The sequence below is a fragment of the Hypanus sabinus genome, chromosome 16 (assembly GCF_030144855.1).
Source record: "Hypanus sabinus isolate sHypSab1 chromosome 16, sHypSab1.hap1, whole genome shotgun sequence".
Classification (NCBI taxonomy): Eukaryota; Metazoa; Chordata; class Chondrichthyes; order Myliobatiformes; family Dasyatidae; genus Hypanus; species Hypanus sabinus.
The window spans coordinates 45,167,294-45,185,856 of NC_082721.1; the positions used below are offsets into that span (position 1 = coordinate 45,167,294).

The window sequence follows — 18,563 nt, forward strand, 5'->3', positions numbered from 1 at the left end:
GAACTCCGGGATCCGCCTTGCCTTCGCTGAACTCCGGGATCCCGCCTTGCCTTGCCTGAACTCTGGGATCCCGCCTTGCCTTGTCTGAACTCTGGATCCAGCCTTGCCTGAACTCCGGGATCCCGCCTTGCCTTGCCTGAACTCCGGGATCCGCCTTGCCTGAACTCTGGGATCCCGCCATGCCTTGGCTGAACTCTGGGATCCCGCCTTGCCTGAACTCCGGGATCCTCCTTGCCTTGCCTGAACTCTGGGATCCGCCTTGCCTTGCCTGAACTCCGGGATCCTCCTTGCCTTGCCTGAACTCCGGGATCCCGCCATGCCTTGCCTGAACTCCGGGATCCCGCCTTGCCTTGCCTGAACTCTGGGATCCGCCTTGCCTTGCCTGAACTCAGGGATCCGCCTTGCCTTGCCTGAACTCAGGGATCCCGCCTTGCCAGAACTCCGGGATCCGCCTTGCCTTGCCTGAACTCCGGGATCCGCCTTGCCTTGCCTGAACTCCGGGATCCCGCCTTGCCTTGCCTGAACTCCGGGATCCCGCCTTGCCTTGCCTGAACTCCGGGATCCAGCCTTGCCTTGCCTGAACTCCAGGATCCGCCTTGCCTTGCCTGAACTCTGGGATCCGCCTTGCCTTGCCTGAACTGCGGGATCCCGCCATGCCTTGCCTGAACTCTGGGATCCCGCCTTGCCTTGCCTGGACTCCGGGATCCCGCCTTGCCTTGCCTGAATTCCGGGATCCCGCCTTGCCTTGCCTGAACTCCGGGATCCCGCCTTCCCTTGCCTGAACTCTGGGATCCCGCCTTGCCTTGCCTGAACTCTGGGATCCCGCCTTGCCTTGCCTGAACTCTGGGATCCACCTTGCCTTGCCTGAACTCTGGGATCCCGCCTTGCTTGAACTCTGCGATCCAGCCTTGCTTGAACTCTGGGATCCCGCCTTGCCTTGACTGAACTCCGGGATCCCGCCTTGCCTTGCCTGAACTCCGGGATCCCGCCTTGCCTTGCCTGAACTCTGGGATCCCGCCTTGCCTTGCCTGAACTCCGGGATCCGCCTTGCCTTGCCTGAACTCCGGGATCCGCCTTGCCTTGCCTGAACTCCGGGATCCCGCCTGGACTTGCCTGAACTCTGGGATCCCGCCTTGCCTTGCCTGAACTCTGGGATCCCGCCTTGCCTTGCCTGAACTCTGGGATCCCGCCTTCCCTTGCCTGAACTCTGGGATCCGCCTTGCCTTGCCTGAACTCTGGGATCCCGCCTTGCCTTGCCTGAACTCTGGGATCCCGCCTTGCCTTGCCTGAACTCCGGGATCCGCCTTGCCTTGCCTAAACTCCGGGATCCCGCCTTCCCTTGCCTGAACTCTGGGATCCCGCCTTGCCTTGCCTAAACTCTGGGATCCGCCTTGCCTTGCCTGAACTCTGGGATCCCGCCTTGCCTTGCCTGAACTCTGGGAGCCCGCCTTGCCTTGTCTGAACTCTGGGATCCGCCTTGCCTTGTCTGAACTCCGGGATCCCGCCTTGCCTTGCCTGAACTCCAGGATCCCGCCTTGCCTTGCCTGAACTCCGGGATCCGCCTTGCCTTGCCTGAACTCTGGGATCCGCCTTGCCTTGCCTGAACTCTGGGATCCCGCCTTGCCTTGCCTGAACTCCGGGATCCGCCTTGCCTTGCCTGAACTCTGGGATCCGCCTTGCCATGTCTGAACTCCGGGATCCCGCCTTGCCTTGCCTGAACTCCAGGAACCCGCCTTGCCTTGTCTGAACTCTGGGATCCCGCCTTGCCTTGTCTGAACTCTGGGATCCCGCCTTGCCTTGCCTGAACTCCGCGATCAAGCCTTGCCTTGCCTGAACTCCGCGATCAAGCCTTGCCTTGCCTGAAGTCCGGGATCCCGCCTTGCCTTGCCTGAACTCCGGGATCCGCCTTGCCTTATCTGAACTCTGGGATCCAGCCTTGCCTGAACTCCGGGATCCCGCCTTGCCTTGCCTGAACTCCGGGATCCGCCTTTCCTTGCCTGAACTCTGGGATCCGCCTTGCCTTGCCTGAACTCTGGGATCCCGCCTTGCCTTGCCTGAACTCCCGGATCCCGCCTTGCCTTGTCTGAACTCCCGGATCCCGCCTTGCCTTGTCTGAACTCTGGGATCCGCCTTGCCTTGTCTGAACTCTGGGATCCCGCCTTGCCTTGCCTGAACTCCGCGATCAAGCCTTGCCTTGCCTGAACTCTGGGATCCCGCCTTGCCTTGCCTGAACTCCGGGATCCGCCTTGCCTTATCTGAACTCTGGGATCCAGCCTTGCCTGAACTCTGGGATCCCGCCTTGCCTGAACTCCGGGATCCTCCTTGCCTTGCCTGAACTCCGGGATCCGCCTTGCCTTGCCTGAACTCTGGGATCCTCCTTGCCTTGCCTGAACTCCGGGATCCTCCTTGCCTTGCCTGAACTCCGGGATCCGCCTTGCCTTGCCTGAACTCCGGGATCCCGCCTTGCCTTGCCTGAACTCTGGGATCCGCCTTGCCTTGCCTGAACTCAGGGATCCCGCCTTGCCTGAACTCCGGGATCCGCCTTGCCTTGCCTGAACTCCGGGATCCGCCTTGCCTTGCCTGAACTCCGGGATCCCGCCTTGCCTTGCCTGAACTCCGGGATCCCGCCTTGCCTTGCCTGAACTCTGGGATCCCGCCTTGCCTTGTCTGAACTCCGGGATCCCGCCTTGCCTTGCCTGAACTCCAGGATCCCGCCTTGCCTTGTCTGAACTCTGGGATCTTCCTTGCCTTGTCTGAACTCCGGGATCCCGCCTTGCCTTGCCTGAACTCCAGGATCCCGCCTTGCCTTGCCTGAACTCCAGGATCCCGCCTTGCCTTGCCTGAACTCCGGGATCCCGCCTTGCCTTGCCTGAACTCCGGGATCCGCCTTGCCTTATCTGAACTCTGGGATCCAGCCTTGCCTGAACTCCGGGATCCCGCCTTGCCTTGCCTGAACTCTGGGATCCGCCTTGCCTTGCCTGAACTCAGGGATCCCGCCTTGCCAGAACTCCGGGATCCGCCTTGCCTTGCCTGAACTCCGGGATCCGCCTTGCCTTGCCTGAACTCCGGGATCCCGCCTTGCCTTGCCTGAACTCCGGGATCCCGCCTTGCCTTGCCTGAACTCCGGGATCCCGCCTTGCCTTGCCTGAACTCCGGGATCCCGCCTTTCCTTGCCTGAACTCTGGGATCCCCCTTGACTGAACTCCGCGATCAAGGCTTGCCTTGCCTGAACTCTGGGATCCCCCTTGCCTGAACTCCGCGATCAAGCCTTGCCTTGCCTGAACTCCGGAATCCGCCTTGCCTTGCCTGAACTCTGGGATCCAGCTTTGCCTTGCCTGAACTCTGGGATCCAGCCATGCCTGAACTCCAGGATCCCGCCTTGCCTTGCCTGAACTCCGGGATCCCGCCTTGCCTTGGCTGAACTCCGGGATCCCGCCTAGCCTTGCCTGAACTCCGGGATCCGCCTTGCCTTGCCTGAACTCTGGGATCCGCCTTGCCTTGCCTGAACTCTGGGATTCCGCCTTGCCTTGCCTGAACTCCGGGATCCCCCTTGCCTGAACTCCGCGATCAAGCCTTGCCTTGCCTGAATTCCGGGATCCGCCTTGCCTTGCTTGAACTCTGGGATCCCGCCTTGCCTTGCCTGAACTCTGGGATCCCGCCTTGCCTTGCCTGAACTCCGGGATCCGCCTTGCCTTGCCTGAACTCCGGGATCCGCCTTGCCTTCGCTGAACTCCGGGATCCCGCCTTGCCTTGCCTGAACTCTGGGATCCCGCCTTGCCTTGCCTGAACTCTGGGATCCCGCCTTGCCTTGCCTGAACTCTGGGATCCCGCCTTCCCTTGCCTGAACTCTGGGATCCGCCTTGCCTTGCCTGAACTCTGGGATCCCGCCTTGCCTTGCCTGAACTCTGGGATCCGCCTTGCCTTGCCTGAACTCCGGGATCCCGCCTTCCCTTGCCTGAACTCTGGGATCCGCCTTGCCTTGCCTGAACTCTGGGATCCCGCCTTGCCTTGCCTGAACTCTGGGATCTGCCTTGCCTTGCCTGAACTCTGGGATCCCGCCTTGCCTTGCCTGAACTCTGGGATCCCGCCTTGCCTTGTCTGAACTCTGGGATCCGCCTTGCCTTGTCTGAACTCTGGGATCCCGCCTTACCATGCCTGAACTCCAGGATCCCGCCTTGCCTTGCCTGAACTCCGGGATCCGCCTTGCCTTGCCTGAACTCTGGGATCCGCCTTGCCTTGCCTGAACTCTGGGATCCCGCCTTGCCTTGCCTGAACTCCGGGATCCGCCTTGCCTTGCCTGAACTCTGGGATCCGCCTTGCCTTGTCTGAACTCTGGGATCCCGCCTTGCCTTGCCTGAACTCCAGGATCCCGCCTTGCCTTGTCTGAACTCTGGGATCCGCCTTGCCTTGTCTGAACTCTGGGATCCCGCCTTGCCTTGCCTGAACTCCGGGATCCCGCCTTGCCTTGTCTGAACTCTGGGATCCGCCTTGCCTTGTCTGAACTCTGGGATCCAGCCTTGCCTGAACTACGGGATCCCGCCTTGCCTTGCCTGAACTCCGGGATCCGCCTTGCCTGAACTCTGGGATCCCGCCATGCCTTGGCTGAACTCTGGGATCCCGCCTTGCCAGAACTCCGGGATCCTCCTTGCCTTGCCTGAACTCTGGGATCCGCCTTGCCTTGCCTGAACTCCGGGATCCTCCTTGCCTTGCCTGAACTCCGGGATCCCGCCTTGCCTTGCCTGAACTCCGGGATCCCGCCTTGCCTTGCCTGAACTCTGGGATCCCGCCTTGCCTTGCCTGAAATCCGGGATCCGCCTTGCCTTGCCTGATCTCCGGGATCCCGGCTTGCCTTGCCTGAACTCCGGGATCCCGCCTTGCCTTGCCTGAACTCTGGGATCCCGCCTTGCCTTGCCTGAACTCCGGGATCCGCCTTGCCTTGCCTGAACTCCGGGATCCCGCCTTGCCTTGCCTGAACTCCGGGATCCCGCCTTGCCTTGCCTGAACTCTAAGACTCTCCCGGAACCCCATACTCACCTTGAACATCACCTCCCTCACGCACACCATGGTCACCACATCTTGTCTATTGTTTAGTTGTTCCCGTCCTGCCCCCAGTACTTCAGTGCCTGTGTCCTGCGCTTGGGTCCATCCTCCTGTCCCCTTATGACACATTCTTGTCTGACCTGAGTGTGCCTAACATTCCACTGATCATTTTAATTTTTAAGAAATTTGATAATGTTGGAAAGGATGGTAGGCAGTAATATATGTGAAGAGAGGGATTGGTTAGTACAGTGTGAGGGAGGAAGGGAGTGCTGCAGAAGAGATGGCAATTGAAAAAACAACAAGTGTTCTGGGTAAAAATAAGAAGGGAAATACAGGGAAGGCAAATAAAGAATTTTCTTTGTGTGACTGTGTAGGGGGAAGAGACTACAATTTTGCTGCATAAAGGAAAAATTGCCCAATGATTTCACCTTAATCAAGTAATTACATGGTTGTACAAACTTCAGTAAATTACTCATTTGGCACCGCCTTTCCAAATTTGATCTATCCCAGTGAAGTTTTGATATTGTTCATTATCAATAAACCGTGCAGTAATTGAGCCTACCAGGTAGCTGATGGTTACCTGATCCTTCACTGGAGTTACGTAGCCCTTTGGCCGCCAATCAACGTGTGGAGGCAATTGAGCATTTTCTTTTGGTGCAAATATTTTCCATGTTGAGTTCTCAACTTCCTTTCTCTTGTCTGTATTCAACCGAAGTTGCTTGAATTCATCCAGAGTCTAGAAATTCAAAAAATCTGAAATTTTATCTTCTACGAGTTTAAAGAATCTGCCATAATGTTTTACATGTCCATGATTGTTCACTGCACAAAAAAAAGCATTCATTTAATTCTGATTGCTGGAAATGAGAGTTTTTGAGAATCACTGTCAACAATGAGATATCCTGGACAACCAAGCAAATCATGTATGTATGATCCAATAACTGGGTCATCTTAACCATAGAGAGAAACAAAAGAATGTTTACAGAAGAGCTGATAGGCTTCAATAGACAAGGGAGCTGTAGAAATGACAACAATAAGAACATTGATTGTTAAGATGGAGGATATAACTGGAAAATGATCACTGCTCAAAGATAGATGGAAATTGAGTCATTCATGAACTTCCTTTGAAGAAAGATATATGTCTCCTGTATATACATTGAGAATTAAGATGGCATGCTGGAAGACATAACTACATCAATGCATGATGCACCATCAATAACTCACACCGAGACGTAAGGCGAGATATCGGCTTTTATTGACTGGAAGAAGGAACCAGGAGTGAGTGTCCATCATACTATGTCCTGGAGACTGAGGCCGAGCGTCAGGCCTCAGATCACCTTTATACAGGAGCCTGTGGGAGGAGCCACAGGAGCAGTCAGCAGGGGGCATGTCCAGACAGGCACATAGTTCACCACAATGCACCAGTACATTCACATCCTCTGCAGACACAAGAGTCTCTCCCTCTCTCCCTCCTCACCTGAGTAGGAGTGCCGGCCATGAGGCCAGCCAGAACCGAGCAGATTACTGAGGGTGACAGTGTGTGCATCCTTCATCCTATTTACTTCCCATCCCAACGTTTCTCAGGCCCTATAAGATTCATGTACAAATGTTGTAGTTTAAAGACACATCTCCCACCTTACCATGACTATACCTCTAATCATCAGTACATGTGGTCTTTAAAATAGGCCAGAGGAAAGGGCAGTGAGTCCTCGATGGCGAGTCTGCGTCCTAACCCTACTCTGGATGGTGTGGATAAGGGCTACATAAAGGCAGCATGGATGAAGGCTGACACCCATGAACACAAATGTGCTTCTGTCATCATTCAGCCGATCATAAAGGTACAAGAGCAAGAAGGAGCACAACTGCAACCTGCCAAACATTGTAATGAAGAGCCTGAGCCCATCTTCTCCAGAGACAGCAGCTCCAGCTCAACACTTTCCAAGCTGGTATGAAGGGCACCCCAAACACTCAGTACATGAGATCTACCCTGTGGGCTCAGTGCCACCTTCACACTATGCCAGGTTGTGCCATCATAGCTCTGTACTTCACCACTGGCCAGAACTTTGAAAATGCCATAGCACATGGGTAACACTTCCTCAGCAGATTTCCAGGCCAGTTAATGCCGTGCCCTGGTACACAGGCAAACCTCCCTGGGCAAAGAGACAGCACCCTCCTCACAGTGACAGAGTTCATGCTGCAAAGGACAGGACTCAGGTGCAGAGGAACAGTAGCATCCCCAGGAAGAGATAGAAACAAGAGGGTAGAAGTTGGAATCAGAACGACTGAATGACACCATGAGGTAATTCATCCTCTCTGACACAATGACCCCACTTAGGCAATGAATGAGAGATCTAGAAACATAGAAATATAGAAAACCTACAGCACAATACAGGCCTTTCGGCCAACAAAGTTGTGCCGAACATGTCCCTGCCCTAGAAGTTACTAGGCTTACCCATAGCCCTCTATTTTTCTAAGCTCCATGTACCTATCCAAAAGTCTCTTAAAAGACCCTATCATATCCGTCTCCACCACCGTTGCCGTCTGCCCATTCCACGCACTCACCACTCTATGTAAAAAAAAACTTACTCCTGACATCTCCTCTGTACCTACTCCCCAGCACCTTAAACCTGTGTCCTCTGGTGGCAACCACCTCAACCCTGGGAAAAAGCCTCTGACTATCCACACGATCAATGCCTCTCATCATCTTGTACACCTCCATCAGGCCACCACTCATCCTCCGTCGCTCCAAGGAGAAAAGGCCGAGTTCACTCAACCTGTTTCCATAAGGCATGTTCCCCAATCCAGTTGAAGTCCATCAGACAAAGTCAGCATGGATTTGTGAAAGGAAAATCATGTCTGATGAAGCTTACAGAATTTTGAGGATGTAACTAGTAGAGTGGATAGGGGAGAGCCAGTAGATTTGGTATATTTGGATTTTCAAAAGGCTTTTGACAAGGTCCCACACAGGAGATTAGTGTGCAAACTTAAAGCACACGGTATTGGGGGTATGGTATTGATGTGGATAGAGAATTGGTTGGCAGACAAGAAGCAAAGAGTAGAAATAAACGGGAACTTTTCAGAATGGCAGGCAGTGACTAGTGGGGTACTGCAAGGCTCAGTGCTGGGACCCCAGTTGTTTACAATATATATTAATGATTTAGACGAGGGAATTAAATGCAGCATCTCCAAATTTGTGGTTGACACGAAGCTGGGCGGCAGTGTTAGCTGTGAGGAGGATGCTAAGAGGATGCAGGGTGACTTGGATAGGTTAGGTGACTGGGCAAATTCATGGCAGATGCAATTTAATGTGGATAAATGTGACGTTATCCACTTTGGTTGCAAGAACAGGAAAACAGATTATTATCTGAACGGTGGCCGATTAGGAAAAGGGGAGGTGCAACGGGACCTGGGTGTCATTGTACACCAGTCGTTGAAGGTGGGCATGCAGGTACAGCAGGCGGTGAAAAAGGCAAATGGTATGTTGGCATTCATAACAAAAGGATTTGAGTACAGGAGCAGGGAGGTTCTACTGCAGTTGTACAAGGCCTTCGTGAGACCACACCTGGAATATTGTGTGCAGTTCTGGTCCACTAATCTGAGGAAAGACATTCTTGCCATAGAGGGAGTACAAAGAAGGTTCACCAGATTGATTCCTGGGATGGCAGGATTTTCATATGAAGAAAGACTGGATCGACTAGGCTTATACTCACTGGAATTTAGAAGATTGAGGGGGGATCTTATTGAGACGTATAAAATTCTAAAGGGATTGGACAGGCTAGATGCAGGAAGATTGTTTCTGATATTGGGGAAGTCCAGAAATAGGGATCACAGTTTAAGGATAAAAGGGAAACCTTTTGGGACCGAGATGAGGAAAAACTTCTTCACACAGAGCGTGGTGAATCTGTGGAATTCTCTGCCACAGGAAACAGTTGAGGCCATTTCATTGGCTATATTTAAGAGGTAGTTAGATATGGCCCTTGTGGCTAAAGGGATCAGGGGGTATGGAGAGAAAACAGGTACAGGGTTCCGAGTTGGATGATCATACTGAATGGTGGTGCAGGTTTGAAGGGCTGAATGGCCTACTCCAGCACCTATTTTCTATGTTTCTATGCTTCTATGTTTCTAAATCTCCTCTGCACCCTTTCAATGGCTTCCACATCCTTCCCATAGTGAGGCGACCAGAACTGAGCACAGTACTCCAAGTGGGGTCTGACCAGGGTCCGATATAGCCGTAACATTACCTCTCGGGTCTTAAATTCAGTTCCACAATTAATGAAGGCCAATACACCATACGCTTTCTTAACCACAAAGTCAACCTGCGCAGCTGCTTTGAGCCTCCTATAGACTTGGACACCAAGATCCCTCTGATCCTCCACACTGCCAAGAGTCTTATCACTAATACTATATTCTGCCATCATATTTGACCCACCAAAATGAACCACTTCACACTTATCTGGGCTGAACCCCATCTGCCATTTCGCAGCCCAGTTTTGCATCCTATCAATGTCTTGTAACCTCTGACAGCCCTCCACACTATCCACAACACCTCCAACTTTTGTGTCATCAGCAAACTTACTAACCCATCCCTCCACTTCCTCATCCAGGTCATTTATAAAATTCACGAAGAGTAGGGGTCCCAGAACAGACCCCTGAGGCACTCCACTGGTGACTGACCTCCATGCAGAATATGACCCGTCTACAACCACTCTTTGCTTTCTGTGGGCAAACCATTTCTGGATCCACAGCTTCCTTACTTTCTCAATAAGCCTTGCAAGGGGTACCTTATCAAATGCCTTGTTGAAATCCATATACACTACATCTACTGCTCTTCCTTCATCAATGTGTTTAGTCACATCCTCAAAAAATTCAATCAGGTTCATAAGGCATGACCTGCCCTTGACAAAGCCATGCTGACTATTCCTAATCATATTATACCTCTCTAAATGTTCATAAATACTGCCTCTCAGGATCTTCTCCATCAACTTACCAACCACTGAATAAGACTCACTGGTCTATAATTTCTTGGGCTATCTCTACTCCATTTCTTGAATAAAGGAACAACATCCGCAACCCTCCAATCTTCCGGAACCTCTCCTGTCCCCATTGATGACTCAAAGATCATCACCAGAGGCTCAGCAATCTCCTCCCTCACCTCCCACAGTAGCCTGGGGTACATCTCGTCTGGTCCCAGGGACTTATCCAACTTGATGTTTTCCAGAAGCTCCAGTACATCCTCTTTCTTAATATCTACATGCTCAAGCTTTTCAGTCCACTGCAAGTCATCACTACAATCACCAAGATCCTTTTCCACTGTGAATACTGAAGTAAAGTATTCATTAAGTACCTCTGCTATTTCCTCCGGTTCCATACACACTTCCCCACTGTCACGTTTGATAAGGTCCTTTTCTTTCACATCTTTTTCTCTTGCTCCTCACATACCCTTAAATAGTCATAGAATGTGGGAAACATGTCAGCCACAACAAAAAGCACAAGGGCTTAACAACTCTAGTTAAGATATTGATGCATAAATACAGGTGCTCCAAAACCCTAGAAGCTCAATGTTCTATGGCAAGCCACAGGGCTCATGACAGAACTGCTGCATCCCACCACTGGTCGTGATGCTTTCCTGACGGTGGACCGGCGCACACTGACACAGCCCAGCACCTGACCATGCCATCAGAATACAGTGCATCCAGGCCCAAAGCTGCTCCGGGTCACTCTGCACAACTGTGCTAAGGGAGCTTTCATCTACCAGTTAGCTCTGGTTCGGTGTTGAGGTGGTGAGGTGGAGCCACTGGGAGTCAGGAACCAAAGGGAACACGCAAGCAAACTGGAGAATTATTCAATGGATTTGACCTTGAATAAATGGACAAAAATATTTGGCTTGCTGGATAGCTTGATTTTGGTTTTCATGTTGAGTGTATTATCCTTGAGGTGACCAGAAACACAAGTACAGGTATCAAGTGAACTATATTGAGTTTGAACAGGGCAAAAGTGCCCTGCACCTTGTTCTTTCACATCCCTTTTAATTTTTTAACCACTTACACCGCTGGAATTTATATGGAATCTTAAACTCCCAAAACCTCTAGGAAGCAAATGTAATATTCCTAAGGGCAAAGTGTGTGAACTTCTCAGTACTTTATACTGGACTAATTTTATGTACGGTGTTTAGCTCCAACAATGTTGGGCAGTTAGGTATTCAAATTAAAGAAAATAGACTTAAAAACAGAAAACACTGGAAAAACTCAACTGATTGGCCAACATCTGTGAAAAAAGAAACTGTCAATATTCTTGATTGTTTGTCAGAACAAAATGAACATTTGGTACACTTCATGTTTGTTCTATGATGCAACGCCACATTTGATCAATTGGTAATATTTTTGGAAGTTGGCATCCCTCACTTCCACTTTGTACGTACCAGATCGCCAAACTGGTTCATCCCCACAGTGAATGAATGCTTCCCCATTGAATGCTCCAGGTTATGTTGTTCAATGTATCTCATATTCTTCTCCCAAACCATTCTTCTGTAATTTATATTTTCCTAAAAGCAACATTACACTAAAAGTTATTTTATTTTATCATTGTGTCAAAAATCTGTTAATACTCCACCAGCCTAATCAAATAGGAATGGAGAGATTCCATATCTCACGTCAATATTCCCATTTATCCATTCCCACTATACCTCTGAAGTTCTGTATTAGGGGATAGCACACATTAATAATGACAATGGAGGATGAACACCAAGGTAATAGCCTTAAACGTCGTCCACAGTGATCCTCTGCTGTCTTCTGTGCAGAACAGTTGTGTACTCTTGAACTGTTGTGTACCAATCTACTGTTGGATAAATATTACTGCCGGTGTACACTAAAGGACTTCGCTCCACCATCCATAATAGAAGCCAAACTCTGTGGGTACCAGTGGGAATCTGCAGTTCCTCATTGCATCGTTCTTTCTGGTTGCTGGAAGGAAGTAGAGCCATCATAGGAGTGATATTCAGAAGGAAGACTCTCTGAATGAGTGCTCTGTTACCACCTAGCTCCCACTATCAAGCAGTAAGTGAACAAACCAGAATATCTGGCTTGTTGTACACTTGTCCAGCTTTGGCTAAGATCTGCAATTCTCCACATAGAACATTCCAAGAAATGAATGATGAATGTGTCTTAACTTTCGAAATTAACATGCAGAGAGAACTGTGCTAAATGCCACAGTGACGAAACAAATTGATGAAGGTAGATTGGTGCAAGTGCTGTATGTAGATTCTAATAAGGTGTTTGACAAGTTTCCCATGGTAAGCTCATTCAGAAAGTCAGGAGGCATGGGATCTCGGGAAAATGGCTGTGTGGATTTTCAAGTTTAAAAGTTCAAGATAAATTTATTATCAACTAAATTTAAGTCACCATATACAACCCTGAGATTCATTTTCTTGTGGGCAATCACAGTAAGTACAAGAAACACAATAAAATCAATAAGAGACCACAGCCAACAGGGCAGACAACAAGCAATGTGCAAAAAAACCAACAGAGCAAATACAAGAAAGATAAAATATTAATAATAGTATTAAACAATTAGAGATACAAAGCAATATGTATGCATGTAAATCTTCAGAAAGTCACAGAACTAAACACCACTACAATAGTCTCAAAGTTCCTAGTGATGATTACGCTTGGCTATGCCCATACCTCAGGTTTTATCAGCCTGAGTTGAGAAAAACATAAATGCATAATTAAAGAAATAAACAAACAGTAAATATTGAGAATATGAGAAGGCTGTGAATGTGAAGTTGCAGGAACAGTTCAGTGATGGGTGCAACTGCATGAAGCGAGCATGACCTGGATGATAGATGTTGATTTTCTGTAACAGTGCTCCATGTAGATGTGCTCAGTGGTGGGGAGGGCTTTAGCCATGATGGACTGAACAGTATTCACTACTTATTGTAGTCTCTTCCATACAAAGGCATTGTTGTTTCCATTTATAGAAGTTTTTTAGTTTTAGGTGACATGCTGAATCTTCACAAATTCCTAAGAAAGTAGAGGCATTGCCATGCTTTCTTCATAATGGCACTTACATGCTGGACCCAGGACAGATCATCTAAAGTGATATCTCTGTCATAACAGGGGCGCTGGGAACGGACCCAAATGCAAGATACAGGACAAGGAACTGGAAACTAGGATCCTGGCCTTGGACTCCGAATTAGAAACTGGACAAGGACCCAGAACCTGGGTATTGACAGGCTTGGACCCTGGAACTAGGCGAGGACATGGCATGGCTACAGGACTGCACATGGCTTGGGTTCTTCGTGGCTTGGCTGCAGGTCTAGACGTGGAACTCCTGCACAGGACGAGGCACGTGGACAGGACAAGAACCCGAAGCCTTGACTCGATCTTGGGACACCTGAACAGGAAGCCCTAGTCTTGAGAGAACAGGAACACAAGGACATGGAACACAGAGTCAGGACCCCTCCTAGGGAGCAGGACATAGGGCCAGGAATCATACACAGAACACAGAGAGACAGTTCTCAACACAATGTAGTGGAAAATAGCCAGACCTTCCTAGCGAAGGCATGGACACAGAGATGGTTCCCAACACAAGGTAGCGGCAAATGGCCGGACCTACCTAGCAAAGGCATGGACACAGAGACAGTTCCAAACAACAATGGACAGTTCCTTATCTAAACACAGCAAGGCTCCAGTCTTGATCTGGTGGTAGAATTTGACAGTGATACAGGCAGGGACGCAGGCAAAGGCTTTAGGTGAAAGGGGAAGGGAAGGGAAGGGAACAGTTCAGCAAATGAAGCTCTTCTTCTTGTTTTACAGCGGTTGGCACCCAGCTTAATGATGCATTACTGCCACCTTCTGCTCCGGAGAGTAGATCAGACAATAGACTCATACTCTAAATCTCTACACACACACACACACCTGCACCTTATCCTTTCTTCCCCCAGTTCCCTTAGATTAATTCTCATCATCTCTCTCTGTATCCCATACTTCCTGCAACTCAGAACTACATGTTCTACTGACTCCTCTTCCTGACATTCCTCACACAATCCTGTCTGGTGTTTCCCTATCAATTTCAATGTTTGGTTTAGTGCACAGTGCCCCAGCCTTAACCTAGTCCACACAATTTCCTCTCTTCTGTATCTACTTCCTACCCTAGTACCTGCAACACTTTATTATATTTGATATAAATGCCTCCCTTTCCCCTCCCTGTCCCATTTTTCTTGCCACATTTGGATAATTCTTTCCCAGATTATACACTTAGCCTCTGCTTTACTGATACTAATGTGCATTTCTATATTTTCTTTCTTTAACGCCCTCTTTGCCAACTCATCCACCCTCTCATTCCCCTTCACCCCTACATGAACTGAAACCCATAGAAATTTAACCTGACCTCTCTGATTTGCAACTCTTGTGACTGACTGAAGGACTGAAGTGCATCTTGCCGGCTGTTTGAGTGAGAAGACCTTAAACGTGCTAGAACTGAGGATGAATCTGAGCATATCAACGCTTTGACAAGTCTAGCTTTCTCCACCGAATGCAACGTAACCAACACTGCCATCATCTCCACTGTATACACCGCTAACTTATCAGATGTTCTTCTGCTGATTGCAATTGCTTTTGCTGGTGTAGCCACTCCAAACCCTGTCACTCCTGTTTCAGGTTCCTTAGCACCATCCGTATAAATCTGAGTATAATCACTATACTTCTCCATCACATGATAGTTAAATGCACTTACCAAGTCAGTTTTATACTTTCCTTTTTACCTCTAACAAATGCCAGTTTACGTCAGGCCACACAAGCTTACATGGAGCTACAACCGGATAAACTACTGAAGGACTTGCCCTCAGATCAAACACTCCACATTCTTTAGCAATATCTTTCCCTACCTGACTAAAGTTATCCTTCTGAAACTTCCCATTCTCCCAACACTCCTGCAACACTCCTTTTGCAAGGTGAGAATCATTGTGCCCCTGCAAATTATCCCAGTAGTTTCCATCAATTGCTTCCTTCTTAGTTTCAAAGGCATTAATCCCAATTCTACCTGTAGGGCTGATACTGGTGATGTTTTAAAAGCCCCACTGCACATTCCAAAAACCTGAGCCTGAATCACATCCAGTTTCCTAGCTGCTGATCCATATGTTGCATTTCACTAGTCCAACACAGATCTTACTAAAGCCACATACATTCTCTCCAATGCTGAACAACTTGCTCCCCATTCCCTACCAGTCAAACATCTCATCACATTTATTACTTTTTTACATTTCTCCTCAACTTTCCTGATATGGTCTGCCCATGTTAATCATGAATCAAATATAACTACCAGAAATGTAAATGATCCAACCCTTTCTAATTCTATCCCATACTATCCATAATTCTATCCATAACTTCTTCCCTACCTCAATTCTTTTCCTGGTGAAACATACAGTTTGAGCTTTTTCTACAGAAAATCTGCATCCCCAAGCATAACCCCACTCTACCACTTCATCAATTGTTCCTTGTAGTTTCCTGATTATATGCTCCGTGTTCCTGCCTCTTTTCCACAAGGTCCCATCATCCGCAAACAGTGACCTATCTGTATCCACTGGTACCTTTCTGAAGACTTCATTGATCACACTACCCTGAGGTGCCATTTCCCACTATGTAATGATTTGATAACTCCAACCCAATCCAAACTTGAATTTTCCTACCAAACAAAAAATCTTTAATCCAATTAAAAACTCTCCCCCCAACCTGCATATTTAGCAGTTTAATTATCAATCCTTCCTTCCACATCATGTCATAGGCTTTTTCTATGTCAACAAACACTGCAACTACTGACTCTTTATTTGCCTGGGCCTTCCTTATTTCAGTGTCTAACATCACTGAGTCCATGGAATTCCTTCCCTTGCTAAAACCACTCTGATAACTTGCCAGCATTCCCCTCTTTTCAAGCTCATATGATAACCTTTCAGTTATCATCCTTTCCATTACCTTACATATATTTGATGTTAGTGCTATTGGTCTGCAGCTAGTGGGTTTTGACAGATCCTTGCTGGGTTTCCTTATTGGAATTACTACTGCTTCTTTCCATGCACTTGGTAATCTTCCTTCCTCCCACACTCTATTATAAAGATGCAGTAACTTCAAGAGCGCTCCTTCTCCTAGATTTTTTAGCATAACATAGCATATCAGATCTTTCCCTGGGGAGGTTGGTCTTGATCTCTTTATTGCTCTCACCATTTCTGCCAAAGTAAATGGATCATCAATTATATCATCTGTTTCTTCCCTCCTGTTTAACACACCTGGGTATTGACTCATTGTTCTTTCCCTTCTCCTTCTCCCTTCTTCAGACAAATTTTCTAAACTGTGTATCTGTACAAATGACTTGGCCATGATCTCAGCCTTATCCCTGCTGGAGACTGCTGTTTCCTCCTCAGATATCATTACTGGATATTCTCAATCTCTTCTATCTCCCCTCATCCTCCTAATCATTCCCCATACCTCTCCCACAGCTGTTGTTCTTCCTATTTTGTTGCAGGGACTCCTCCAAATTGCCCTTTTAGCTTGACGTATAGTTCTTCTCACCACTGCCTATGCCTTCTTATATTGAATCAAATGCTGCATATTATGGGTTCTTTTAACTGGTCTGAATGCTCTATTTCTGTTTTTTACAGCCTGACAACATTCCTCTGTCCACCACAGAACCAGTTTTCTATTCACTCTATTTTGACTCCTGGGTATAGATCCTTCTGTTGCCATAATAATTGCTGAAGTCACCTGACTGTTTAATTCATCTCTACTTCCAGAAACGTCAGTCTTTGTCAATGCTTCTTCACTTAACTTCTGGAACTTACCCCAATCTGCTTTTCCAAACACCCACTTTGGGATTCCCTCACCTGGTCTTATTTCAATTCTTTCACCCACTGAACATGAAACTGAATAGTGATCGCTGCCTACTGTTGAAGCAGTCCAAACTCCTCAGTTACTAACTCCAGCCAAGGTATTAGACACTAATGTGACATCTAATACTGATTCAGTTCCTGTTGATATGTTTATCCTTGTTCCTCTACCATCATTCATACACACCAAATCCTTTCTTCCATCAAATCTTCAATTACTTTTCCATTTGAATTTGTATATGAATTCCCCCATATTGTGCTGTGAGCATTGAAATCTGCACACCACACTACTTTATGTCTGTTTTGTCCTTGTATCCTTAGTAGGCTGTCAAAATCCAACCTTTTACATGGATTGTAGTAGTTAATTATAACCACTCCCTCCCTTCTCTCCCATACATCAATCACTATGTATTCCTGATCGTCTCTTTTTTCCAGTACCCTATATGGTATACTTTGCTTGATTAACATAGCACAACCCCCTCCTTCCCCTAGATTTCTATCTTTCCTTATCATTGTATATCCATATACCACAAAGTCTAAAGTTGGTTTCAACCAAGTTTCCTGGATACACACTACATCCGGTTTTACAACCATTTCTTTAATAAAGTGCTTGAATGCCTGGCTATTGGCCAGCAAGCTCCTTGCATTCCATTGCAAAAGAGTCACCATAATGAGTATTAACCAACCCATGACTCTTCCTGGTTTGACTAATTGATAAGGTTCTCCGTCACTTCTTCCCATGTCAGTCCTACTAACCCTAAATGGTTTACTGCTGCTTTGACCACCAGCTGAATTCTGTCACTTTTTGACTTTACCTCAGCCGTACTATTAAACACTTCTGCAATGAATGTTACTAGAGCCTTTATGTCAACATAAATCCTGTCATTTGTTCTTTGTTGCATCTCTTGCATCCCTATTGCTCCCTGTTCATTAGGAGCATTATTCTGTTCTCTTGACATTCTTACAGCTTCTGCATAAGTGACCTTTCTTTTCATTCTTACTTCTTGAATTTTATTCTCACGTCTCATAACCTCACACCCATTAATGCCACTGTAGTGTTCTCGCTCGGGTGTAACAGAATGCCGAACTAAACACCGAGATAAACCGTAGTCAATGAAAACAGGGTCGCAGTAAGATTAACCATTTACTGTTCGCTCTTCCTCATTAATGTATGGTGAAAACTGTTGATAAAACAATACAAGATTTGTACAGCATTTGTTTCCTTCTTGATATTACATTTACATCGTAAATACTTGCAAAAGTAAAACTACAACTACATTACATTAAAGTGCAGCATACAGTCAGAATCTACCTATGCCATTGACTGCTTTAAATACACTTCAACACAAACTATCTGCAACTCTTTAACTAATGAAAACATAAACCTTATCGATCGTCGTTACTTTTAACAGAATCGGCGTTAACATTTTAATTCAACATATCGATTATCTCATGACTTACGGCATTGCTTCCACTATGTTTCTAGTGCATAGAAAGACAACTTTTCTTGTGCTGGACTTGCACATGTGAGCCCCCCACCTTCCCGTTTCTCCAAACCGGTGTTTTCCCACAGGACGCGGCGAAACCGGATGTGACGTCATCACATGCCGCGATATATCACAGACAACGAATTTACTTTAAACAATCCTAA

General features: G+C 47.7%; 1 protein-coding gene across 1 annotated transcript in view; it reads right to left on the reverse strand.

The window, feature by feature from the left end:
- LOC132406261 (procathepsin L-like) overlaps positions 1-18,563 on the reverse strand; it is a 53,610-nt gene that overhangs the window by 19,419 nt on the left and 15,628 nt on the right. Inside the window, exons 3-4 of the mRNA XM_059991658.1 lie at positions 11,456-11,578; positions 5,621-5,776 (exon numbers count right to left, since the gene is read on the reverse strand). Of these exons, the coding sequence (XP_059847641.1) occupies positions 5,621-5,776; positions 11,456-11,578 (279 nt within the window). The remainder of the gene's footprint in view (positions 1-5,620; positions 5,777-11,455; positions 11,579-18,563) is intronic.